Source organism: Acanthaster planci, linkage group LG09, assembly GCF_054643075.1.
Source record: "Acanthaster planci isolate LZ-2023a linkage group LG09, COTS_SCS, whole genome shotgun sequence".
Taxonomy (NCBI): Eukaryota; Metazoa; Echinodermata; class Asteroidea; order Valvatida; family Acanthasteridae; genus Acanthaster; species Acanthaster planci.
The window spans coordinates 2,911,957-2,938,549 of record NC_141785.1 but is presented as its reverse complement, the minus strand read 5'-3'; the positions used below and the strand labels follow the sequence as shown (position 1 = coordinate 2,938,549).

Here is a 26,593-nt window from a genome sequence, read left to right as displayed (position 1 = left end):
CCTACTTTCATGCTTCCCATAATTCCATAGTTTCAAGATGGCAGCGCCCTTGGTGCGCGTGTTGGTCCTCAGTTGTCACGGTACATTCTACCCGAGTCTGAGGTGTTTTAGGCACTTTCCGTTAGAAGGTGCAAGTCATATAAAAGATCTACGTTTCTGTCATCCGGTTCGAGCATTTGTATCCCAGTGGTGCCTTCGGTCTCCAAGAACTTATACCGGCGCCGAAGTTTCAAGCTCGGCCGCAGGGAAATCACGGCATGCACAGCACTCCCCCGGCTCTGCGGTATTCTCAGACACAGAGAGTCGTGCCAGTGACAGTGAAGACTTTCAACACGCAACATCTGATCAGCAGACAAGTTCACCCTTTGATGGTAACAGAGAAGGAGAGGTTTCAGAGAAGGACGTGCGAATTTACAGTGACAAATCATGGGCAAGTGTGCCGCGTAGGAGACGTCAGGAAAAAGAAGTACAGAGTTTGCCGGATGATGCACCAGCCAACGCAAAAACAGTAGCAATGAAAATCAGGAGGGAGCAGATTTTAGAGAGAAAGATAAAAGAAAAATCAAGATCAGCTTCGTCAGATGAGCATAACCAAAAGAATGGTAAAAAGCCCACATAATAAATCAACATGTTCAATTTTTGTTTAATAATTATAATACAAAGTCATCGTGAAAGTGTATATTTGCTGGCATCTGAGTACACATTACTTCTGGTTCAACAACCAGCACTAAACTTACCCTTTTAGTTGTGAGTGAACACGGTGAAGTGCATAGTCTAGTGGTATTGAGTTGTCTGTGAGAGCTTATCATTGCTCGATGAAATCCTAGCAGGGCCAAGTTGCAACTGTTTGCCCATCTCATATTTAAGTCCCAGTGGCCTCCTTTAATGTTTCATCAAGTTCCAAGTTATAAATACAGGATATTTCACATTTCTTGTGATTTGCCATGGCTGTGGCTATGGAGAATTTATTTTGAAAGGAAATGAAGTCCAAAGCTGTAACTGGTCTGAATTCCATTTATGAATACGAATTTACAATGAAAATGGTAGCATTAGAATCAGACAAAGTTTTTAATGGTAAAATGTCTAAGTCCCACCAAGCACTCACTGTACGTGCATGTTCAGTGTTTGTGTTGGCAAAAAAAGGAAAAGCAAATGGGTACCAGAACATGGTCAAATATTGATATCAGAGCCATACTAATCTGGTTTGTTTTCATTATCTTGTCACATGTCGTGTTTTCATGTTATTTATACCTCATTTATACCATAGAGACTGAAAGAATCATTAAAACTGAGGTGGATTACAAAGGAAAAACTACGAGAAATTGTTTCAACTTTAATCCTTTCATCCTAAGCCTACTCTCATTTTGATAATCTAAATTTTGGAAAAACTGTTGGCCAACGCCTTACTAAGGCAAGTCATTGTAAACAAGCTGGGATATTGCTTTGATTTGGAAAGATATCAAATTATGTGTAGAAATACTTTACAAAAGTGCAAATTGTACATGGATGCATAAATCTTGTTTGCAGCCGCTTATGAGTGGCATGCGTATTTCTTGTGCGTAAGCTTCAAAAATGAATCTTTGAAGAAAATTGACGACATGGTATTGAAACAAGTCACAGTCAAATTGAAGAGGTACAAAACACTGCACAGTATGATTTGATGTTTGCGCTGAATCTTTAAAATCAGTTTTCTTCAAGAGCATCAGAACTGTACCAATACAGGAGGTTGAACTTATAAAGCATCACAGTCACAATTTTTGCAAATTTTGAGTGTTTGATTTACACCTGTTTGTTTTTCCTCGACAAGAAGCAGATCAGTCTGTTCCCACCAAGAGGAGAGATCTGGATAGCAAAGGATTCCGCAATCTGCGACACCAAGTGCAAGATCTGAGCAGATTTCAGGAAGATACAGTTGCCTCCATTCTGTTCCGAAGTGTCATATACAATGAAGGTTAGAGCAGATACGTGTGGTTGATGAGAATTGCAATTGGCTGGCTTTATTGAACTTATTTATTTCAGCAGAATATCAAATAATTTTGAAATGCCTGCTGTTTTTCATTGTGGATTAGTTTTTTACTGCATTTAACAAAATTGTTTGTAAGATTTTCAAAATTAGGTTATCCCCTGTGGCATATTGGAAATTATTTTTCACAGCTTTGTGTCAACTATGTCTATTTGGGAGAGACTAGGTTGACGATATTTATCTATAAATTAAAACAAATACAAGAACAGAGAAAAGGAAGGAATAATAGAATCAGAGAACCAAAATCAAGCGTAACCCATTGTGTTGTTTATTAGAGATGATCAAACGATGTTTAACGTCTGGAACATGCCCTAAAGAGGCAAAACACATACCAAATGGAAAAATACAAGAACTTTATGGTCACAGAATTAATGTGATGATGTGCCTGTCTATATACAGTCAAAATTATGTGACCCTTTTTACCTTTTTTTTTTGAAGTTTGAGTTGCAGTTGGAGACTTTGAGTGATGGAGAGTACAAATCGAAAGCAGTTTGTGGAAACATCTTTAAAAGAGGCAAACTCTAAACGAGAAGTTTGATTTAACTCAATGTTTCAGTCGGTGTGTGATCTAACCAACATCAGCAAAGCTTCAAACCTTAAATTAATAACTCCATTTTCCTCCTAGAGCCTCATTTGTTTATTTTCTTTGAGTTTTTCGTCGTTCTTTTCATAACCTCGCAAATTCAGAGAAGATATTTGTTTTCAGGTCTATGGTAAACTTATTTTCAGCTTTCTTTTTGTAAACTTGTGTTCTGTAACTAGGGGAACTTATTGCCATAGACAAGCCATACGGTTTGCCATCGCATGGTGGCCCAGGTGTGGTGCACAGCGTCGACTCGCTCCTCCCCCTCCTTGCAAAGAAGCTCCGCCTTGAAAAGAGTAACCCCCACTGGAAGCTCTACTTGGTCCACCGGCTGGACAAAGAGACCACGGGTGTCATGCTGCTGGCCAAGACCGAGGACATGGCCCAGCGGCTGCATCACATGTTCGTCCGGCACCAGGTGGGCAAGAAGTACTGGCTGGTGACCGTCGGGGTGCCGGACCCCCAGGAGGGAGTCATCGACATGCCCATGGTGGAGAGGGAGGTTGCTGGAAAGCACAGGATGGGCATCAGGCCAGACATTGGAGCCGTCTACAAGAACCTGGGCAGGCTGGGCCGAGGGGAGGGTACGAGGGCAGTGACGAACTTCCGAGTCATAAATGAAAATGAGCATGCTGCACTCGTGGAGGTTCGGCCAGAAACAGGTGAGACTTTATTACTTGTATTTGTTCACGGTATCCCTGGAGCGGTGAGCTGAACATCTGCTTATCGTCCTACTGACATAACCTAAGTAGATGGAGCATCAAATTTATTCCGTTGTTGGCATGCATGTCACAATTCATCAATGTATTGATTACCATGAGGTGAGCATACCATGCTAACTGCATCCCAATACAGAAATCTGGATTGTGATATCCGGCTCTGAACCAACTTCAGAGAAGAGACAAATTATTTCAAGTAACAGAACTCTGAATTTGTGGGCTATGTATCTTGTAGTGCTGAACAAAACTTACGTCCAAAATTTAAATGAGAGCAATTCCTACTCGTAGCAAACTGAGGTGTTTTGGGGTTGCCCGAGAATTGCCCCATATATGATTTCAAGGCTACTCTGAAAAACCTGACCTAGTACCATTTGTGAATAGTGGGCAATTTCAGGGGGGGGGCTTTCATCTGTTAACAGCCCTGAATACTGACCTAAGACTAGTCTAGACAATGATACGGTTTTTTTTTTGGCATGTTTTACCATCACAAGCACTCTCCTTTTCATTTCCTACAAGGCGTCAAGCATCAGATCCGAGTCCACATGGCCCTAGGCATGGATTGTCCAGTGCTAGGGGACCACAAATACTCCCACCACAGTAAACTGGCTCCGCAGGTAAATTGCTTAATCTTTTCCTAGCTGAAAGGACCACATTTATGCATGTTGCGATTATGGGGGACTAAAGATTTGCTGAAGTGTTATCGTCAGGTCTAAACATTAGTTTGTGTCACACAAGACCTCAATCACTTAAAGAAAAGGGGACACAGTGCAAGTCAAGAATATGCTGTTAACTCAGCGTGTTTTACCGGAAAAAAGTGTCTGAAGGGGGCGTAACATGCAGCTACGTCCATAGGCATTTCTCTCGTTTCACTCTGTGGCCAAAGCAGAAAGTTCACTCAGTAGTGGCACCAGCTTTTGCATCAAAATGCACAATATGGCCGTTTCACAGTAGTGCGCCACCAAGAGTTTGCAACGTGTTGGCCAATCACAGTGAGCGAAATTTGTCGACCCATTGTGCGTTTGGAAAGGGTCGACAAATTTCGCGTGTTATGATTGGCCACCGTGTTGCAAACTCTTGGTGGCGCACTATTGTGAACCGCCCGTATTGCCCTCGTAAGTGTTGAAAATGGAAGTGATGGTGCATTGGGAGCAGCGGAGCAGTGTTTAATTTAATAGCTTGACGAGATCTGTATTGAGAATTATTTTTTGTTTTGGTACTGATAGCCAGCCATTGGTATGAAAAAAAGTGTGAATGTGACAAAAACAAAGGTCTGGGAAAGGTCTATAAACAAATTTTTTGAGCAGTCCCGAAAACAGTAAATGAGGGCCAGCCTGCTGGACAATCTGTTCATATTTTCTGTTACCAACATGTTACATGCTTACTCATCCTCCCTGAAAGTTACATGTACATGGTAAGGATTGGCAGGTTGTTCTAGGCGTGGGGGTGGACAGTTTTATAGGGGACTTTTTGTTCATGGAATTGAACAAAAGTCTTCTCGTTTCTTTTTTAAGTCTTCAAGTTCTTCTTAAAACACTCATTCTTGAGAAATCTTCTTCTCCCCCTTCCAGCGGCTACCAATGGCCATTCTCCACCAGCTTGGCATCCGGCAAGCTAAGGCACGCACCGTACCCATGCACCTCCATGCCAGAGAGATCAAGCTCCCAGAATTCCTCAATGGCAAAAACCTTTACATCGCCACCAGGGTGCCCAGGTTCTTCCAGCAAAACATGAAGCGGCTGAAACTCAAAGTGCCATAAACCTTCAAAAAAAAGAACGGTTGACCGTGGAGGTCACGCTTCACTCGCATGCCAGGAATAGTGGTTGTAGAATGTGATGTTCAAAGTTCACTCCCAATGAAAACCATGAGTACTGTCTCTCCTGGTAATTTAGAGCCCACAACTCCGGTAACATCTCCATTGGAATGCCTTACCCTTGACTCGCAGCAGGTTTAATATTTCTGTGGCTTGGAGATATACATAGGGTGGGTTTGATCAGCTTTGACAAGTTACACAGGTTCAACCTCGTCCCCGCCGTCTTGCCTGTTTGACATGGCACACACGACCATCCTCAGGTAGGGGCTGCCCCAACGAAGCTAATTAACAACACTAATTGCTGTGCGCTATCAACCAGTTAGTGTTGATCTATTACTCTGGTTATATTACATAAAAATCAATGCAACAGTTAATGTAATTGTGACTGTGCTGTCAACCCAAGAGGACAGCCTGTCAAGGTCACATTGCTTGCTATTGTGCACACGTGTGAAAGGTGTAGAGGGCACCTGACCAGTTTTTAACAGAATGTGCACAACCCATTATTGCTGTAACAGTGGTGTTTATGGCTTGGGGTGGTTCTGAATGAAGTCTGTAATACTTGTAACTGGACAGGCAGGAGGGGTTTATGACTGGATGCATATTCCAATTATGAAATTGGCATTTACTGCTTTTAAACAAAAGGTGAATGATAACTTGAAAAGGATTGATACTAGTTAATTGGTTAATTAATCATAGCCAGACAGAGAAAGATAATCAAAGCAGTGTGAATAAACACCAATAAATTTGTATGCTGTTATTTTCAAATTTATTTGGTGGGTCCGAGTTGGCTACTTGTAATAATTAAAACTCTACTGTACAGGAATTAACAAACAATTATGATACAGGTATGTACATGAGAAGTTAGAAGGTACATGTCTGTGTTCTCTCATTCCCAGAAGAGACAAATGTCTTTTCCATGGATAGGAACGTTCAGAAGGAAATGTTCCTCAAAGAGCATCAAAAATTAGCAGAAAAGAACCACTGCGTAATATTCGCACAAGATGAACGGTGTGATAAATTTGTTTTCACTACAGTGAAAAATTTAACTATCTGCTTTCAGAAATAGTGACTTGATTGTTTTCAATGTAAGCTGAGCTTCTCTTTCTTTCATCCGACCAGTACACATTTCTAGATGACCAACATTCGGCACAGTTCATTCGTGGTGTAACGGTTCGTTTTTTTTAAACATGCTTCCAGATCTTGATTTGGATTCAATTTTAAAACCAGCGTTGTAACAAAAAATTATGAAAATAATTAAAATAGAAAATAGAATTCATTACAAAAGTCTTTTCTCCACGCCAGACATCTCAAATTGCACAATCTGTGAGTTAGGGAAACCACACAGGAAACCAGCAATTTCCTTTTAAAGAAAGAAATAACTATAAAAGCCGAGTTGGCGTATTCATTCAAATTACTTGATTAACTTGGCAATAAAATCTGGCTAATACAGCATGTTAAAATCTTTGAACGCTTCAGGAGCAAAATGTAGCACATTATTTTCAATTAGGCGCATTCAACATATTCATAACACAGTACGGGTCACCACTATGTCTACAGCCCAATAAATATTTAGAAGCATTTGTGCACATTGTATTTCATTTAGGATGAAATATTTACGGTTGTGCTTCTTTTAAGACGTCTACCAAATTCTGCCAAATGATACTGAATTCGCAGGAACAGTTTCAACAAGTTTTAACTGTTTGACCCTGAAAGGCATCTAATTGTCCTTTGTGTGCACTGCAGTGTTGGCTAATATCATTTTGAAATCAACAGTTTACACCTACACTGCACATTGAAACAATTCACGGTTTGATCCATACACTGCCATACAGAAATGTGTGCATTTTGAATTTATAAAATTTCCGATATTTTAATTCCACTCAATGAATAATTTTCGTTAATATCCCAATTGCTACGCAGATGTTTTTTGTTTGAGTTGTTAATTTGAATTTGGGATATTTCAGATTCCCAGGGCAAGTTAGATATTTTAAAATTGCAAATATGCAGAACCAAAATGTTGAACATATATGTGCATGCACTCTGTTACGACTGTTAATTGAAAAAGCAAGGGCAACACGGAGAATGTTTTCCTGTGAGCATCGTGCCGTTCAAACTAAACTTCACCGATTCAAAAAAACTTGCACGAATGCAGAAACTCAGATTGGCAGGTCAAGAAAACTCAAAAACTCATTTGGCAGAACTTGATAATGCATCGCACCCCTTCCTTATTTTTGCAAAAGTCTTTGATCTTTCCACGCCTCATTTGCACTGAAATAAATTAGAAAGACTGAAATTTGGAATTATTAAAATGAACATTTCCAACACTCTGCAGCAATTATTATTTAAAGTGCACACACTCTTGTCAACATTTTCATTTGTTTGATGCAGAATAAAGGAAGTCAAGATGAAAATGGTCTTTGAAAATAATGACAAGTACAAATACATGTTAAGAGCAAACATAATGGAAGACATTACATCAAAATAGAGTATTCATTTAAATTATGAGTCTAAAATTTAAGCAAACACATATAAATCAAAGGGCTACCTCAAACTCTCAATTACTGTTAACATAAAAACAAAATATCAAATTATGCATATATTCGGTTGGACTTGAAATAAAACATAACTGTTTGACAGATTATAAATGTATTATTTACAAATGTCAGTAACTCATAAATTCTACATCTGGGGTAAGAAAAAGAGCAAATCTTGTGACGAAAGACAGGCTTTGAGGGCAACAATCTCTTTCTGACATCTCATATAAATATTCTGTAGGAACAGGCAATATTTCCCTTCACATTCATACAAACTTATCAATGACCTTGGATGCAAGTTAGTTGCATTACTAAACCCAAAGCCCGCACTGCCCACCACGACATGTGCCTCTTTAAGAAGTGCACTATGTGGAGAAGTGCATTTCATGGCAAAGTGGCTTGCTTAAGGACACAAGTCCAACAAATCACCCATCCACATTTAAATTAGGTGCATTAACAGAACCAGAAAAAAAGTTACAGGTCTTTATATCCACGTTAGAGACTTTTAAAAACCACTTATTATTTTCATTATTTCTTATTATTACTTCAATTGAGATTGTCTGTATGCATGTAAAATAGGTAAATGCTGCAGATGGGTGTGAACAATTGTCTCACTTTTTTGGACAAATCGCAGGAATGGCAAAGCTGCAGGAAATGATATTTGTAAGCAAGGTGAATATTTACCAGACAACCCCTGCATTTTTAAGCACCTCATGCTTGTGTGCTCACTCATAGGAGCAGACGAACAACTATGCAACCATTTAAACCCTTAAAATGTAGGTAAGGCTATAGGTCCCTTCACACTGTCCCAATTCTCCATACTGGGCTTGGGTCAAGACCCATAATTTTTTGACAACCTCATTCAGACTAACACAACTTCTGGTTTCAGCCCTCCACTCCGGTCTGGTTGGGACCAGGCATGAGAGGCTCTACACGTGCAGACAATGAGACAGGATGGTATTTCAAGACTGCCAGATAAATTGAGAACAAAACATCTGACGTCATCTATAGTAAAGATTGCGGTAACACCATGTATTTATCTCTTCTTTGAGTATGTGTGGTTCTGAGAAGAACCACACATACTCAAAGAAGAGATAAATACATGGTGTTACCGCAATCTTTACTATAGATCTAGTTTCTTTCACCATGAAAACCTTTAAGTCTTACATCTGATGTCATGCAAATACAGGCATGCTTAGTGCTTGCGACAGGCGTGCAACATTTCCTCGGATCAGCTGATATCCTCGTGTTTCACTTCACACTCAAAATGCTGTACACAGTCTTGTAAAGACTAGAATTTCCTCGTTTTGGAGGTCAAAGTCCAAGTTGCATGCCTGGCTTGAGTTGGCACCATTCCTTGCTGATAAGATAACCTTGTGCAAGGGCATTGATATTCTTGAATGACCTGTGATTTGGAGCATGCACAGTTGAAAGACCAAATGAACTCATTGGAGATAACAGCTGATTTGTGTGGAAACCAGTCTGCCGCTCAGGGAGGGGAGACGGGTAATAGCCTCACGGCGTCGCTTCCAGGTCTTTGCCGACAAGTCTTTTGAATACTTCACAAATGACTTAATCAGATTCACAAGACTGTGCTTACATCAGATATGAAACTAAGGCCGTGTCCGAAACGGGCTTCCAGAGCTACAGCTAGGTCTATTGTCTGCGCGTCTCCACACATTTCCAATGGAGCGAAGACCTAGATCTAGCTCTGGACAACAGATTTGGATGCAGCCTAACTATGCCTAACATCAATGGAAGAAATAGGCTGGTTCCCTTTGATGTAGAGCATAGTACACATTTTCTAAGTTCCTGACAACGATGATACTAAACTATTCAAAAACTCTTGGCCAAGAAATTCAACATTGGAAAAATACCCTTGTAATTCACTGTACACATGTTTACATCATGGAAAAGTACAATTTCAAAAACACATGTAGTAATACAGAAAGTACTTTTTTATGTTCATATTTTCAGCCAAGCGTATTCACACTAGTAAAAAAATAATCCAATTAGCTTCATCTTGCTCAGAGGAAAAGCTTCCATTTTTGAACATTTTTTTTCCCATTAAGGCAACCAGTATGCATTCATTATTGCTTAAAATTATGAAAACAAACTTATCCTTGATTAAGTGTGTAGCGTACACAATTTCAACATTGTATCACTTAATTTGGGAGGATGTTGTCTGTTTTGATGTGTCCACTCAAGTACCCCGTACACAAGCCTTTTAACATGGACAAGAATCAGAAACAAAAACCTCTTTGAATATGACAAAAATAATCATGGAATATATCAACTTTCCGCTCTCTTTCCTGTAGAAAAATACGGTAAAAAACTTCCAATAAATTCTGAAAAAACATGAGGGATCTGATTCTAACATTGCCTACCCTTCTCGTCAAAAATGTTAGGTCAAAAAGAGCCGGAAACTTGACAATGGCACTTCCATGAAGAACCGAGAGTAAGCCATTTTGACTGACTGGCGAGTGTTAACTTTTTTTGTTTAGCATATACAATAAAAACTGTACAGTGTGACCACAGTTAGTTCATTCTGTGCCTCCAGTATATACAAGGTTACGGGGATGATCAAGATTGGTCAACCTTTGGCATAATTAATTAAAAGTAGATAAATATTCATAAACTTCGATTATAAATATTCATTTGTGTGCTTTGTAAGTGTTCACAAGTATGCTGAGAATATCACATATGAAAAATCATGCTATGCAATTCTCAGTTGAAAAAAATTACAGATCTTTTGCAAGGTAGCCATCTTTGATCTGTTTGTTTCTATTCCAAAGGGATGCGAATAAACAGTTTTTTCAATTTGTTATTCAATGGAAATACATCCAATGCGGCTGAATGCATGCACAGGGTCTACATGCATGCTGAGAGGGAACAAACAGGGAATGGTTTCGCTCTGTGGATGAAACTCACAAAATGCAGCTGCACTGATCGAGTGGAAAAAATCACCTTGATTGCAATTTCCAAATTCACAACGTCTGTAATTCTGCCAACCTTTGCAAGATGTGGGAGAGTATTACCAAAACACTGTTGACCTCTACAGGTCCACCATAAAGCCCAGTTCCACTGCCTTTATAATGACATCAACCAGCTCAACGCCATGCCAGGGTCCCCTATCTCTAACACCCAGGGGCAAAACGTCAAGATAGGTTCAACTGCTATTGCGTCGACATCTACGGGTAGATCATGAAGCCGAGCCTGTCTCTCTACAGCCTTGCGGTTTAGATCAACAAGCAAGACGCTACAGTCCGGTCGACGAACTACGGGTATAAATTGATAAACTGATTTCTACTGCCTTGCCGATGGCGCCCATTGATAAAATGAAGCTGGGCTGTAAATTATACACAGAGAAGTCTACTTCTGAGCTGTTCACTCACAAGATGATCAGCAAGATGATTGAATGGAGATAAGGCTCAGGTGCACGTCAAAGGAGTCTAGAGAGGCTGAAGTGACGCACTACCTGTGCTCTCTGAGCGCAATGCCCACTATTTAATGATGAGCTTGACTTGTATAACCATCAATGTATCGTGCTGTGAACAAGAATCCAGGGTTTGAGCGTTTACATCACGGAGAGCAAGAAGTGGTGAAGATATATTCGATAAGATTGAGCTAAGTAGGATTGGCTAGAGGTATTCAAGGGCCTTTCATCGAGTAATAAGAGTAATTCCAAGTGATAAAATCTACACACTGAACATCCCCATGTCAAGAGAAAACCTGCCGGTAGATACAGGATCGTGTCACTGCACATATGTACGTAAGAGGCTGATATCTGAATAGCATGCATGGGATATATGAACATTATCTCCCAGTTGATACGGGAGTCTGATGTGTGAGGTCGGGCTGACCACTACCCAGACCCTTGCAAACTGGAAGATGCTTGGCAGAGCTGCGAATGTCCAACCACCCTTCAGTAGTGCGCCGAGATCTGCCGATGACTGAATTGCGGAAAGAGTGTACGATGCCAAGCCCTACTGCTAGCAAAGCTCCACAGCTGTTTGACAAATTTTGGGTGGCTCTCACCGATAATGAGATAAAGCGCAGAACCTTTCGCTGTATTTAATGAGGAGTCCTTCCACCTTGATTCACCTGTACTTGCATCATAAGGATGCTGAGCTCTACTGCCCATTAACCTCCACCTCAGGGAGATGATACTCAACAGGTCCTGTCAGCCAAACACCATTGCTGAGGCGACTGCATCTTCAGTCTGCTCTACAGTGCAGAGTCCTCCTGCCCTGCTGACGATGACCCACCAGAGTTGTCTGATAATGTGGCGGGTGTAATTTTCATGACTTCTACACTGCCGTTTGTCAAACCATTGGATTCGATCTTCAGAGACAGGGATTTCAGCCAGGACTGTACATCTGTGAAATCTGGTCTGTATTCACAGAAGACACAAAAAAAAAAGAGATTTACCAGAATCACCTGGAAAGAAAAAAAATCATTTAAACTGTGTTTCTTCAACTTACGAAAAACAAGTATGTGCTTATGTGGGCTACGGTGGTTACTTTCAATCAGAAATACAAGAGTAGTTCGTTTACAGACTGGTTTAATTTTTCTGACTGATCTGTCCACTCATTTTTTTCGTAAATTATTCTTTCAATGTCCTGATTTAACATAATTTCTAAGCAGGATCGAATAATTCTGCTGTTTTCCTTTCTGCTATTTCACTAGTCCTATCTTTATTCCACTTTCAAGCTAGCATAACATGAGTTTTTTAATCAGTTGTCAAGTTAACTTTGAATGCTATGAAGAGCAACAGTATGAAGGATTTTGTGCTAAACAAAATTTATCTCTTTTTTTTTTTAATTGCTGTACTACCTTCTTTCTGGTTCAACTTCACAGCATTTGACAGCCACGTCGAACAGTCGTGCCGGGCAACCATTGCAAAACTGCTCCTTGAAGAGGGGCACATTAAGGCCAAAGGTCATCGTCCGAGGCAGATGGTCAGGGTTGGCGCTCACTCGACCAATCAGTTCGCACATGATGATACCAAAGGAGAAGACATCAACCCGCTCATCATAGGCCTTGCCTGTCATTGGTTGGAGTTGGGATCAAGATGGAATAATGAGCCAATAGCGTACATCATGATATATTTGGAGAGACTTATTTAAGGGGACATCCATGCACGTTTCCATTTCAATTGACCTTAATGCATCACGACAGGCCCCTGTACTTCAACCTGCTTGTGACTGCATAGAGTGTTGACAATTCAAGTCAGGTGACAAGCTCTTCAACTGAAGTTTGGCAGAGGCATTCCTTTATCGCTAGAGCACCAGTGGTACTCCTAACAGCGGTAACAGAAGCAGCAACAGCAGGATTAGTTGAGGTAGCAGAACCTGCCCAGCAGCAACACCACTGGCAGTCACAATGGTGACAGCAGTAGCAACGCTGGTGGCAAAATGCACCAGCAGGGGTGGCAGTATGGTAGCAGCAGAAGCATCAGGAACAGCGGCAATACCAACAGCAGCAACAACAAACACTATCATCAGTAATAGCCACAGCAGCGGTACTCTACAGTGTTGTAGTGGAGACCATTGCAAGACCAGACACAAGACCGCGCCACAAGGCCAGACACAAGACCAGTCATAAGTAACAGGGTCAACAATGAGAAAGGAATGCTTTTGTCGCAGTTCATTTGAATAGATTGTAATATGAATTCAGTCCGGAGGTCTTGTGTTGGTCTTGTGCTGGTCTCGTGTAGCCTTGTAAAGGTCTTAAGTGGTCTCGACTACAACACTGGTATCGTCGCGGCAGAAGTACCAAGAACAGCAGAAATGCCAACAGCATCAGTGACAAAAGCACCAGCAGCAGAAACGGCGGCAACAGCAGCAGTGCCAACAACAACCATGACAACAGCTGTAACACATCACCAATTTCTCCTGGCTTTACCTTTCAACATTTCGGGTGCCATCCAGTAGGGGTTCCCCACAACGGTGTAGCGCTTTTTGCGGCCCGAGCGCCGAGTGGCAGAGTTTCGGTCAATCACTGGCAATCTGGGGTCACTCTTGTCTTGAACCATCACCCGTGCCAGCCCAAAATCAGCCACAACTACTGATCCGTTCTGTCACAAAAACAACAACAAAGGGTCTCAGTAAAATTGATGTTTTTCGATGCTGTGACTCAGGGGGGAAAAAACAAAGTAAAACAGACATACACGTCGCTGTGAAAGTAAATGTGCAGAAAATAAGAATTGATGTCCATTACCTTTCTGACGAGACAGTTTTGTGAATTCAAATCTCTGTGAATGATGCCCATAGAGTGCAGATATGTCTGAAAGAGAAATGTACAAAGACAATTCATATCACACATATTTATGTTGCTTGATTTAGCTCACTGTAATTAACGTTTTTTAGCCAGGTATCATCTGAGCGAGATCTACAAACGATAGGATTGATGCGCATGTACTCTGGATCCCAGACGGAACACAGTGATATTAAACAAAATTCTTCACAAGACTGTGATGGCATTGGCTTAACCCTCCTATGCTGAAGTCACTCTTTGGGTCATTTGGTAAACACCTCAAAGAAGCACAGCTGTGTCGTGTTGTGCACTGCACCAACAGTCCCTCACAGGAAGATCAGATTGCACTTTTGTGCTGCCCAACAACTGTGCTTCACTGTTTCATGTGCATCATTGTGCAGTAAACCAAATGCAGTGAAGAGGACTGCACAAAAGACCCTGGGTCATTTTGTGCTGGCAACCTACTGTGTACACACTGAACCTGTGCATGTTTGAGTTCCATATAGAAACTACACGCTCACCAGTGACTGTGGGCATTTGTGCACATTTGTGCTGTAAAACCAAAGGAGGGTTAATGGTAAGTTGTCTCTGTTTTCTTCGGCATGAAGTTACTTGAAAAAAACTGATTAAACAAAACCAAATACGTGCGAAATTCTGTAGTCTCCAGATGTAGAAGGGTTTTCAAATATCTGAATTACCATACACATTCACATGTTGCCAAAATTCAAAAGGAATGTTTATCTCCATAGGACCGTTACAATTGTAGACTGATAACTTATAGATAACTCTGATTGTATGCACAATGTAGTTTAAAGTGGCCAGCTACGTTGCTATGGTGATAAGTCATCCTCAAGTACTCCAGGAGCACAGCATGAATTCAGGCATCAATCTTTTAGTACTTTTTTTCCCTCTGCGGTTTCCTGAACCTTTCTTTTGTCTCATCCTTTCTTCAACGATTCTAAGAATACGTAGACTAAGTTTTTGAAATTAGTTCTGGGTATGGAAGTGGATTGAACCAGCACTGAGGGACATCAGAGTACACTAACCATTCCAAAAGAGATGTCGCGTAGGATGTTGACTCTGTGTAGCCAAGAGTAGTCTGGACCCTAAAAATAAAAAGTGGATCAAATTGTTTTGAAGAAAAATTTCAACCAATAGATACAAAGTAAAGTAAAAAATTACTTCAAAGATATTATCTATCATAAAGTAATGACTGATTTACATCACATGCAGAAAACAGAATCAATTCCCTGCCGAACGTAGTTGCTAAGGTTACAAGGGATCTGCTAAAAACAAGATGCCTGACGTGTCAAACTATATTTATTGTCCGATCTTAAGAGAGGGTTAAAATAATGAAAAAGCTTGTCCTCAGTACCAGACTTACACTTCTTCCAGAGAAACAGTCAATGATCAGAGCGGTACACCAAAACAGAGAATGTTTTCCTTCTTCTAAATGCACACAAACTCAGCAATCAATGTTGTTCCTTTTGACTCCTTCTAGTAACTAGCTACCTACTGAAAAAAAAAACTGAAAATGCTCACCATATTCTGGATAACTTCCCTTAACGTCCCTCCATCTATGAATTCTGTACAAAAAAAAATTAGTTTTAACATATTAACGATATCCACCAATTTGTAGAATAAATGCAAGTATCGTTCTTGGAGCTGCAACAACTTTTCATTAAGTACCCAAGCAAGCCTTAAACAAGGTACACAGTGTGAATCAAGTCTAACAGGCCAACTGTCAACTCCAATTTTGCATGGACTACAAAAGCTCTGCTTGATTGTCAAGAAGGTAAATGATGAGGAAACCAATTGTCAAAGAAACTAACCTGTAACAAGACTCAACTTCTTGTCCTTGTACAGCACACCTATGAATTTCAGCACATGGACGTGGTCCAGGCTACGAAGAACTTTCACCTGCAGCAAATCAAAATATGATGACAGTTATGAACAACTTCATCTGATGTCAGAAAGCAGTTTTTCAAATGGTTTTTCCCCTCCCTTCTCGTAAGTGTAAAGGTGATAAACTCTTACCTCTTTCAGGAAATTCCTCTGTGCTTCATCTTCAAATCTGATCAGCTCCTTGACCACCATCACTTCACCTGTTTGTCTGTGGGTTACCTGGACAGGAAAAAATCAATCATGTGGAAATCAATGGAACATTCTCGCAATGTTTCAATCAGTCAGCAAGAGTAATAGACCATATTCATGTGTCTGTCATCTTGAATTGACAAGTGAGGTTAACGTTTCATTCTTGGGACCTGAGCGTAAAACTAGCAATGAAATAACAGTTCATTACAAACTCATGACAGTTTTACATTTTGAACAATTTAAAATTAAACTTTGTGATGTTTTCAGTTACATTTAAAAAAAAAAATGAAAGCAAGGCCTGGAACCCCAAATAGTCTTGCACCACCCCATTTACAAGATTACATTGCATATAATAGATTCAGGTACCATGGTAAAACATGGCTTCCCTCTTAATAAGGTCTACTTAGAAATTTGTCCTCCATCAACAAGACCTACTTCTATGGGCCCCATCAAAAATTTGGCACAATCAAATCCAATGGAAACTTCCAACATTTCTCAAATGTAATGTCCATATTCATCAGGATAAAGAGCTGTGTTACAATGCACACAAGCAATGAATAACTAAATGTTCAGGAATCCGTTTTCAAATGCATATACGTGTATCTTGTTGATGCTATGTAGAATTTCTTGTCATCATCACAACAGACATGAAGGGTTATGGTGAAAAACACACAGTTCCTTCAAGCTTGAACACCCTTTCAAGGAGCCTGTTTTCACCTTGATAGCCTGTCCAAAGAAACCAGAGCCTAACACCTCTCCTTTGATGAGGTCCGAGGGGCGGAAGATGCGATGGTTCTTGACCGTCTGCTTCAAGGAGGAGGCTCGGTTGATGGGAGAAGACAGGGTCTGAGACATAGTACCATTATCAGCTTTCTTTCTGGAGAAACCGAAAGAAAGAACATGGGTAAAGAATGCTGTAGGGCAGATACTTTGATCCATCAATTGTCCCTTTTGGCGTCGACACTGATTAACTGAGTGGATGATTTGTTTTCATATGCAAAGTGTATCAAAATATTGGCCTGCCACCTGAATGTCATGTTATTTCCAGCAGCAGCAAGTATGTTTGTCTTTGTGTTTGCCCTGCTACCGTCAAACAGCTTTGTACACGGACCTTCATTTTTTCCCCCCACGAGAATTTTTTGGGCACATGCTCTAGTGCCTTCCGAAGGAAAGCATTCTTTTTCATACAGTGGTTTATGATTGATCTCAAAGAAAAAAATAATCATTTCAGTAAGCAATCAAATGAACAAAGGAATCATTGTGGCTTTGATAAAAGAAGGAAAAACAACTTCGTACTTGACTAGCTGCTCCTTACAACCATTTACGTACACACCTCCATTTTTCCTGTTCAAATTTGATCACACAGTGAAAGAGGGCTGACTGTCAAGCTTTCAAAACAGCATACCAGTGCAAGTTGTCAACAATGGAAAACTTCAACGATTTTTTGGCGGGGGGCAACAACGTGTCATCGATTTAAATCTACATGTATTTCAACGTTTGCAATTTGGTCAACCCTGGCTGAGGGCCGACTGATAACGATGAACCTATCTTTCCTCAAACATCCTTAAGAAGCCGTTCCATCAACTACCACCGTGTTTGACACACCAACTGCCCATGTGATGATCCCACGAGGCCCAACCAATTCTAACAGCTGAATCATGGGACAGTTCGCTGCATCACTGGCCCAATTTGGGAGGCCCAAAAAAATATCCCTAGATCTGAATCCGTGGGGGCTACAGATATATTGGTGGGTCTTTTGCAGTCACATACAAGGCAGAACTTTCGACAAGTTTATTTTGACAAGAGCCTTCTTAACATTTCCCACATAAATCACTTTTATTTATCCACCTGTGCTGAGCCCAACCCTATCCCCCAAAAAGGAATGTTAGCCATTACTTGACATTATTTGAGAAAATCAAAACCAATTTTTGATTTGATACAACAAATTCTAAAAATACCACAAACTAGAAAAGACACAAACTCATGGAAATTTCAAAATCAAACTTTTACCCTCTAGTAGCTGTGCCAACCTTTAACATTGTTCAAATGACTTCAATGAGAGCAGATTTTTCGAGGGCCTTATTTTTCAGTTCAACACGTGAAAGGCATGACATTTTTGGGGGGTACTTGTGTTCCTTACCATTATTAACTATACATCAAGACGATCTAAGGATCTAAGGATGGTTTTTCTTGTAATCCCAGCCGACACAACACAAATAGACACAGTTGTACCAAACGATTAGAAGAACATTTTTCATCACAGCTCGGGCATGTCACATGTCGGGGATAGAGTCGAGATTCATCACCCTACTTTACCCACGATCTGGAGCTTCTGTCACACATATAGGCCACATCGCTCACTCAGTCATGCCCGCGGGTCTTGGTAACACAGACAAAAATGTTGACATTTTCAAACTGGCCTTGACGGAATGGTTCCTGCCCAGCATGCCTGTGACATCAGTTACCATGTAAAGGCTGTACAATAGTTCAAGGGGAATATGGCTTGCCGAGGTCATGTACATTTGTACAAAAGACCTGAAAAACATTCCAAGAGGTACAATGGTTGATTGGAAGCCATTTCAAACCCAACTCTAAATGCAATGTTTGCTGCCTTGACATCAGTAAACATAGGAAAAAGATGACCTCTATTCAACATGTGCAGCACGATCCTGACACACAGTTGTGGGAGTGACTTTAATGTGACACGATTTTTATAATCATCATCCAAACTTTAAAATTTAGATCTTACGATTAACTCTACTTTAAATTATGCACAAACAAAGCGTAACTGAGGCACCTGACGTCTTGACTGTCTCACTGTATCTGGAACTTTAATTTATGCAAAATGACTGGCATTTGTTTGGCATGAAGTTTTCAACGCATCCGGGTAAAGATTTTTGCTTGCTATGGGAATCGTGTACAACTGGCATGGTACATATGTATGCATGCGTTTTACCCAGTTTCACAGGATAATGAAATGACCTTTTGTGCAAACATGTCTTCAAATTCTACCTTATGAAGAAATGGAACATTCCTCTCTTATATAGTTACTAGAAGCACACCCTTTCGGAGGATGTTTTCAACTTTGAGCTGACCTTGACACTTAGGTCATCAACATGAAAAGTCGCATTAATTTAAGACACTAAAAAAAAATCATAACAAATGACAACAAGAAATCAGGAAACGACAGCACGTGAACCATAACTTGTACATCAAAACTTATATTGGAGAAATGAACAAGGAGCTCTTGCTAGTATGCAAACCATGTATTCCAATGACAATTTGTTCTGTGTCCACATTTCTTCACACGGTCGCACTTTAATTGCTATATATTTTACCACTCAGGGAAGGGCACTGTATTCCCAATGCACTTCCCACTGTAACACTCTCCCGTGGACTGAGTACAGGCATTTACCGCCGAGGGCATTAGACCAAGCACTGAGGACAGGGAAATATCCCTTATCCGCCCCGAGTTGAAGTGCTCCCTCAATTCAAATTCAATTCAATCGACATTTATTCAAATTGAATGCGTGTTTACAATTAATCATGGATAAAGAAAACAATGCGGAGAGTAGTAACTTGGATGACATTTGCACTACCTAAGTATAATCAAACGCCAAGGGATCATACTAAAATGCCTTGAAAACAGACAGACAGACAACCAGACAACATATCGCCGGGCTAACAAACAGACAAGAAACGAAAAGATGACAGACGGAAGTAATTTATACAAGGCTGTAATGTGAACAATAGAATAGAAAATTAATTATATGAGAGTTATGGAATTGAGAGGAAAATTATGCTAAATAACTTGAGAGAAAATCACCACCAGCAAAGATGAGGTAGGCTGGTGGGAAGTATTTCAACCGTACACATGTGCGCGCACCCGGCGTATACATGTATGCAGAGACCGTCCGCTTTGATATAAATCGGTCGCATGTGCTCAGCCCATAATGTACGTGTACATCTGCGCGGGCACATGGTAGTTCCCATCAAAGGACCATCATTTCCATGTAAAAAGACAACCCCTCTAGTTCCTCCATGGCACAGTGAAACATGAATACACATGTAATATGTCAGTCCAACAGGATATTGGTACTACGTGTGTAAAGACATGCTCTCTCTTGCTCACATAGGGACCCATACTTCACTATTAGTAGCACACTTTCAATTATGAGCAACAGAACAACCCATCTTCCCTTCAATCGTCTTAGGGGGCTGATCCATGAAAGTCAAACCAGAAGATAAAGACTCAAATCTTTTTACCCTCTCCCGGCAGATGGCTTGGTTTAAAAGAGGTCGAGCATTGGCCCAGATGATTCCAGTCATGGAGGAATAAAAAACGCGGCAAGGTCTCCACGGATCAGTCTTGACAGCGCTCTCTAAGATGACGCATTCCTTGAAGGCATTACCTAACTATTAAACACCGACATGACCCGGGGCAAGATGGCCTATTTCTTGAGTAGAAAAACATGGATATACAACAGCAGGCCGGCAACTGACAGAAACAAACCATTGGAAGTAATTTCTTTTTCTCATTTCAAACTAGATAGTGCAACATGAAGCACAACCCAGACCGCAGGGGGAGGGGGAGGGGCTGGGAGAATACATGGTAATCAGCCAATGACTGACATCACAAGCTTTGGCTGAGGCAAGCAATAATGTACTTCTACGGCATGTACAGAAGCCATGGTGTACGGGCTACAACCACTCCCCTACAAAACATGTAAGTTCCTATACCAACATTAGGCTCTGCCATCACCTCAGCGGCCACCAGCTATCCCTTGTGTATGCACACTGCCAGATTGGACATGTCCATCAGCACAAACTGATGAGTTTTGAATATTTGCAGGAACGCCGCTTCTTCAACCCTCCTCTTCCCGTTTAAAACAGGAAATCAAGCTCACCGTGACACTAACCCACTATGTAATATTTAACAACCATAGTAACCTACCAATTAGACTTCTTCAAATTCTGGGGCCATAAATGGATGACTTTCTCTCCAGACAGCTTTGGTCAGTAAGTGCAATGGCCAGAGGCAAGGGACATCATCTCACTTCTATAAAACAGATCCAATCTTCCCAAGGGAACTTCCTACATCCTGTTTGCCACGAACAGACACTCTTAACCACATTTCACTTTTAAGAGAGCCCAAAATAGCTAGCCCAAAAATACGACCATTCAGAGAAACCTTGCAAATTTAGGCCAAATACCTCTGAACTAATCTAACACACAAGCAACATAGCTACACGTGGGCATTCTAGTCACTACAATAACATTTGCCTTGATATATTGAGACCCTCTTCACACAAAAATATTTCATGTGAGTTAAAGTCGGCCAGACGGCCTACCTACTCTATATAGAATAAATCCCACATATCCGGTTGCATGGGGGACCGTTCATTGTAGCATTATGGCTCCACTCACACACAGACCTACGAGAGTAGCAATTTCAGGCAAGATATCTGCAGCCAATAATATGTCGGCAATGCATTTCTTAAGCTCCAATTGCGCCAAGTGTTCGATGGCGCTGACAGATCGGGTATCAGCTCAAACATTCGTGCAGACATTGACTCCTAGAAGAGTGGAGAGATACTTTCAAGCTGATTAGGAGCAAGCAGCCCTCCGAGGTAGCCGTTCAACGTGCATAAAATGGGAGCCGTCCAAGGGCCACTTGCAAAACAAAATAATGGCCCTGGCCTTTAGGTAAGAAACAAATGGCCTTCTGATATGGCTGTTTTACACGAGGTTTGCAGCCACTGCTACACAAATATGGATACTGTGATGACTGGCCTCATGTGCCCGGTCATTATCCTTTGCTTGTGACTGCTGAAGGCACGCAATCCCTCAGCTTAACGGAAAGAAAGAGGCCACTAAAAAGCTTGATGGCATCAAGAAAAGGTCCAATGGTTTATTTCCTGCAAGCCCAAATTATCTAACGCCAGATCACAAATTGACAATTGAAGACAAAAACGAGATGTGTAAAATGACCCTTGGCCGGGCCAAAAGTGACCCAACCAAAATGAGTTGTCAAAGCTACACTTGAGAAGCAGGTCTTTCCATAAATCTCGCACAAATTTCAAACATCCAATGCACATAAAAGCAATGGCCTTCACCTTCATCCACATGATACCTATATTTATCAAGATATCAATCTGAGGCAATGAGTCAATTAAGGACAAAAAACAGGCTGAGGTCGGTATTTGTGATGTTGAACAATTCCTCTCCTTCAGCTTTTTACACTTTAAAGTGATCAATATTAAATCGAAATTCCGTCTGCAGGAAGCTTCTTATGGGTAGTGGTAGATGTAAAACTCCCATGAAAATCTGAGCAGTGGAAGTTCCGCTATTTCAGGGTTAGTTAGTTACCTACTTCAACCTGGTTTGGGGATGGTGGGTTACATATGAGGAAAATAATGTACTGTAGTTAGGGCCCTTCTTGTGGGACACATCCAGTCAAAAATGATCTGGTGACTGATCACCTGTTTTCTGCCGGGATGTTAACGGCCTAGCACAAATAACAGGATGGTATGGCAAACCGCAAACAGCTCAATGTCAAGCTGATAGGAACAAGTTCTAGAACCTAGCTTCGAATACAGAACCACACATTGTACCAAGTTACATACAGAAAATATCACATCCCCACTGTGCGCTGTGAATGTTATCTTTATGGCTCATGATTCTACCTTTAACACATTTTTAGTCATCACAATTTCCTTCCGTAACACCGAGGTCTGAGACAACAACCATGCCCGACACTGGCCAACATTAGATCTACACACTATACAATCTATACACTACAACAGCTTGAGTTGCTGGGCCCTACAGGGTGAAAAAAGAAAGTGCCGTGATAATGTTCTGCCGCTGAACGTGACAATCTTGTGCAATCTGAGGATTAGTAGAAAAAGGCATATCCAACAAATGATTACAACTATTCTAGCCTCAAGACGGGTTAGGAAATTCCGGTCGATTGTCCTCCCCTCGTGTGCTGGGAGGTAACGGAAGAAAAAGTAGACTAGGTGTGGTTTTGAGGGATAAAGGAGAGAGCGTGTCCACAAGATTTGCTCTTTCCTGAACAGACAATGAAACACGTGCCTGCAGATTGACGCTATGTCAATCCATGACATGCAAAGGCAAGATGAAACAACTCAAAGTTTTTTGTATTGGGAAAGCTGACCGTAGAATCTTCTGGAAATTTCTCTTAGATGATTTCTAGAAACTGAAGCATTCCAGACAACCTTCCCCAGGGCAAATGCTAAAAATTTTCAACTGTTGAATTTCACCTCAGGAGTAAGAAGGAACTACATGTACAAAATTAGCAAATTGATAAAGAGCTGATCAAATCAACCTGCATATTCTTCCACTTTCATCACAGCTAAAAATTTAAGTACATCTCCTAGATCACACATTTTTCAAACAACTGCCACTTCCAAATGTTTTATTTACATAGAGACATTACAAGTGACATCAAAATATGTCTAACAGATCACTGATGCGAGCTGTATGAGCGGTAAAGTTACAAGTGCTTCTTACTCTTCGTCTCCTAAATCTTAGGGTTCACATCCACTTTGTCCTATGGACGAAGTCACCCTTTAATTCTTCAGTAATAGAAGCATTTGCCCACAAGTGCTGATCTCATCATTACGACTAAGAAGGAAACAAGTCCACATAGTTAGGACCGGCAAAGAAACAAATCTTGTGGGTATTAGGTAGTGACAGACAGAGCCATGGCAGCAAGATCTGTGCGGGAAGTACTCATCCTGGCTGGAAATGAGCCTGAACATTCAGCGTAATTGCCAACCGACGAGCGGACCTGTCACTGTCTTTTTGTACCAAGCCAGCTGTCTATTTTTAGGTCTGTGGGCGAATACATTATCGTGAGTCTGTTCCATGTTAAGTCCAAAACAAAGCGCACCATTCATTTCAGAAAGAATTTGAGGAGAACATTTTCAACTTTGTGATGTTGAAAACAGCTTTTTTTCACCACATGGTGAAAGGCAACATGAAGGCAAGGTTATATCAAGACAATCATAAAGTGAAAAAGATGGAAATTTTCTCCCTCGGGGAGAAATGATTTCAATCGTTGCAGAGTGACATTTGATCAATAGGAGCTTTCTTTGAAATGTGTTTAGCTTTGCACAGGGAAAATGTGAATTTCAGACTGGGTTTGGCCTTACACCAACGTACAGGCCTAATGTACTCTATATTTTCTGTGTGGTCCGAGAATCGTCAAAATATCACACGCTCCACAACTAAGCGGGAAGTAAGTAGGAAGCCGTGGGTTTGATTCATTTGCAGCTCTCAGACCAGCATGAATATAAACGTCGGTGTAAGGGCAAAAACCCTGGTAGAAAATTATCATTTGAAATTCCAGACTGCTGATTGACAGAACATGCCCTAAACATCTGATGCATTGCCCGTGTTGCATTCACTACATACTGCAGGTACAGCACTTCTGAGATGCAAAATCCTGTCAACAGCAGCATTTGAAAGACGTACATGTCAGGTTTGTTTTTGCACACTGTTCCTAACGATTCTAAACACAAAACTTGCATTATCCACTGCAGGATAAGTTACATACAGTATGTACAAGTATACTTACTTGTGCCTTTGAAAGATTGTAAAGTGCTTCTTCTCAGAAACCTAGACATCCAAAGATGTTCTATATACCTGGTGTTACCAACAATGAAACTTCCATAATCAACTGCTATCTAGCCGTGGATTTAGCGCATGGTAATAAGCACAGCGAGGACTGAGAATTTTTGAATGCAGTCTAAATACTTAAACCTTTTGCTTCCCAGAGCAGCAGAGACATTCTGCAGTTTTTCACTTTGGCTCAGTCATACTAAGGACATACATGTACATCTGCCTGGGGCTGACCAATTCATTTGTGGAAACTTATGATTTTACAACGAAATGGTATATATTCCTCCCACTTTTCTTGCTGTGAGCAAAAAAAAATTCAAGCGGATTGTGAATATTTATTTTATACTATAAGAAAGTTGTTATTTGCTGAACGGTGACTGACAGTTGTAACCCTTGGAGTGAAATTGCAATAGTAGACACTGCTTCAAATAGTTTAGGAAAAGGAATTCAAACATAATTATTCAAAGAAGAAATTAAGCTTTTCGGCAGAAAGCAACAAACTGTCATTTCTGAATATCCAAATAAAGTACGAGTACTTACAAAAGCTGGTACCAGCACTGAAATATGACGGCCATGGTTCCTACGGCAACTTGTCAGAATACACCGCGAGCTCAGCTCAGCAAATAAATCTACAACTTGTCTTCAACATCACCAAACTGTGAAGTGCACCCCCACCCTGTGTACGTGTTGTGGTGCCGCACCACCACATATGAAAAAAAAAATCCAAACTGTGACTGACAGTGCGTACCCTCATCCCCCTTCGCACCCCTCCGACTAGTGGTGACTTCCCGTCCCCTTCACTCGCTTGCTGGGGGGAGGGGGGAGGAATTGAGGAGGATATGAGCTCACTTGTCTGCTGGGAATGCCCCGGGTTGAAAACTGTTCAAGATTTTGGTTTCGTGCACGTGTGTGAAGGTGGGGGCTGACAAATGCAATGGCAAACGTGCAAGTCAAATGTGAAAAGTTGTTTCAAAGAAACTCCACTGTTGGAATAACTACAGCTGAGTGTCTGGTTCTTCAGGACTTGTTGAATATGATTGCTGCCATTCAGTTTTGTTATTTTTGGGATTATGATGCTGAAGCCTCACGTGTAGGTCACTTCAGCTTCTCTTAATACTAGTCTAATTTCTCAGTTGGGACAACACTGACGGAGTGACAGCGCAGGGCGATGGTCTTATCTCCCGTCCAATCACGGACAGTCAAAAAGAAGCAAACGACATGAAACATTTATTTCCATGCGGCCATTCTTTACAATAAGCAAACATGATTCACATTACTTATGTACTGAGTACATGGCCATTAACTTAAGCAACATTACATAATGTATCATTTTACATTTGATAAATTAGATGACAACATTTAGGGGTTTAAGGTTAAGCAAGACCGCTTTTGTATCCCAACCTAGGGAGAAACAAAGAAAACTTAGCAATCTAACATCCTAGGACAAATGACGAACAGGACAAAACAAAAACAAGTGTAAGACAAATGACAGCTGCAGGCTGGAAACAGCTGCCCACTCCGCCGTGCACAGAATGGCATGACGGCGACACGCACGCGAGTGGAATAACGACAGAAAAATCAGACCAATGAAACAACCAAGAAAAGCTGCCGTTGAAGTCAATCCTATCTCCCTCCCACACAGTGTATGAAGAGAAGAAGTCAACATTCGATGAGGTGACACAAAACTATTCCGTTTTTTTGAAATATGTGTACGATTTCAGTTGGACGTTTTTCTTTTTCCAGTAAACAGGTGAATATAACACTGGTTTTCATTTGAAGGCTTTCGCTTCCGGATGTGTTTGTGAGTGTGCCGTGCTGCACGTACATGTACATGATGAAAGATGGATGACTGTAGGACAGCCACACACAGGAAGTCACTTTCAAGTTGAAATGCGACCTCTTGGAAATCAACCCTTTGGGCATGT

General features: G+C 41.0%; 2 protein-coding genes across 6 annotated transcripts in view; one reads left to right on the top strand and one right to left on the bottom strand.

Moving 5' to 3' along the window:
- Positions 1-36: 36 nt before the first annotated feature.
- On the top strand, positions 37-5,905 carry rpusd4 (RNA pseudouridine synthase D4). 3 transcript variants are annotated; one of them, XM_087141604.1, is made up of 5 exons: positions 37-602; positions 1,814-1,951; positions 2,786-3,268; positions 3,842-3,939; positions 4,894-5,905. In XM_087141604.1, exons 1-5 carry the CDS (start codon positions 38-40, stop codon positions 5,080-5,082), a joined length of 1,473 nt encoding a protein of 490 aa, XP_086997730.1. In that variant the 5' UTR covers position 37; the 3' UTR covers positions 5,083-5,905. The 3 variants fall into 3 exon arrangements, with proteins under 3 accessions (XP_086997730.1, XP_022097438.2, XP_022097428.2); XM_022241746.2 differs by having other exon boundaries at positions 1,811-1,951; XM_022241736.2 differs by having other exon boundaries at positions 1,808-1,951.
- LOC110982957 (LIM domain kinase 1-like) overlaps positions 5,876-26,593 on the bottom strand; it is a 61,327-nt gene continuing 40,609 nt past the window's right edge. For all 3 annotated transcript variants that reach the window (XM_022241787.2, XM_022241777.2, XM_022241796.2), the window contains 9 exons: positions 16,740-16,899; positions 15,966-16,052; positions 15,761-15,848; positions 15,471-15,514; positions 14,975-15,034; positions 13,893-13,958; positions 13,578-13,749; positions 12,507-12,717; positions 5,876-12,063 (listed from right to left, as the gene is read on the bottom strand). In XM_022241787.2, the coding sequence (XP_022097479.2) occupies positions 11,898-12,063; positions 12,507-12,717; positions 13,578-13,749; positions 13,893-13,958; positions 14,975-15,034; positions 15,471-15,514; positions 15,761-15,848; positions 15,966-16,052; positions 16,740-16,899 (1,054 nt within the window). In that variant the 3' untranslated portion in view covers positions 5,876-11,897. The remainder of the gene's footprint in view (positions 12,064-12,506; positions 12,718-13,577; positions 13,750-13,892; positions 13,959-14,974; positions 15,035-15,470; positions 15,515-15,760; positions 15,849-15,965; positions 16,053-16,739; positions 16,900-26,593) is intronic.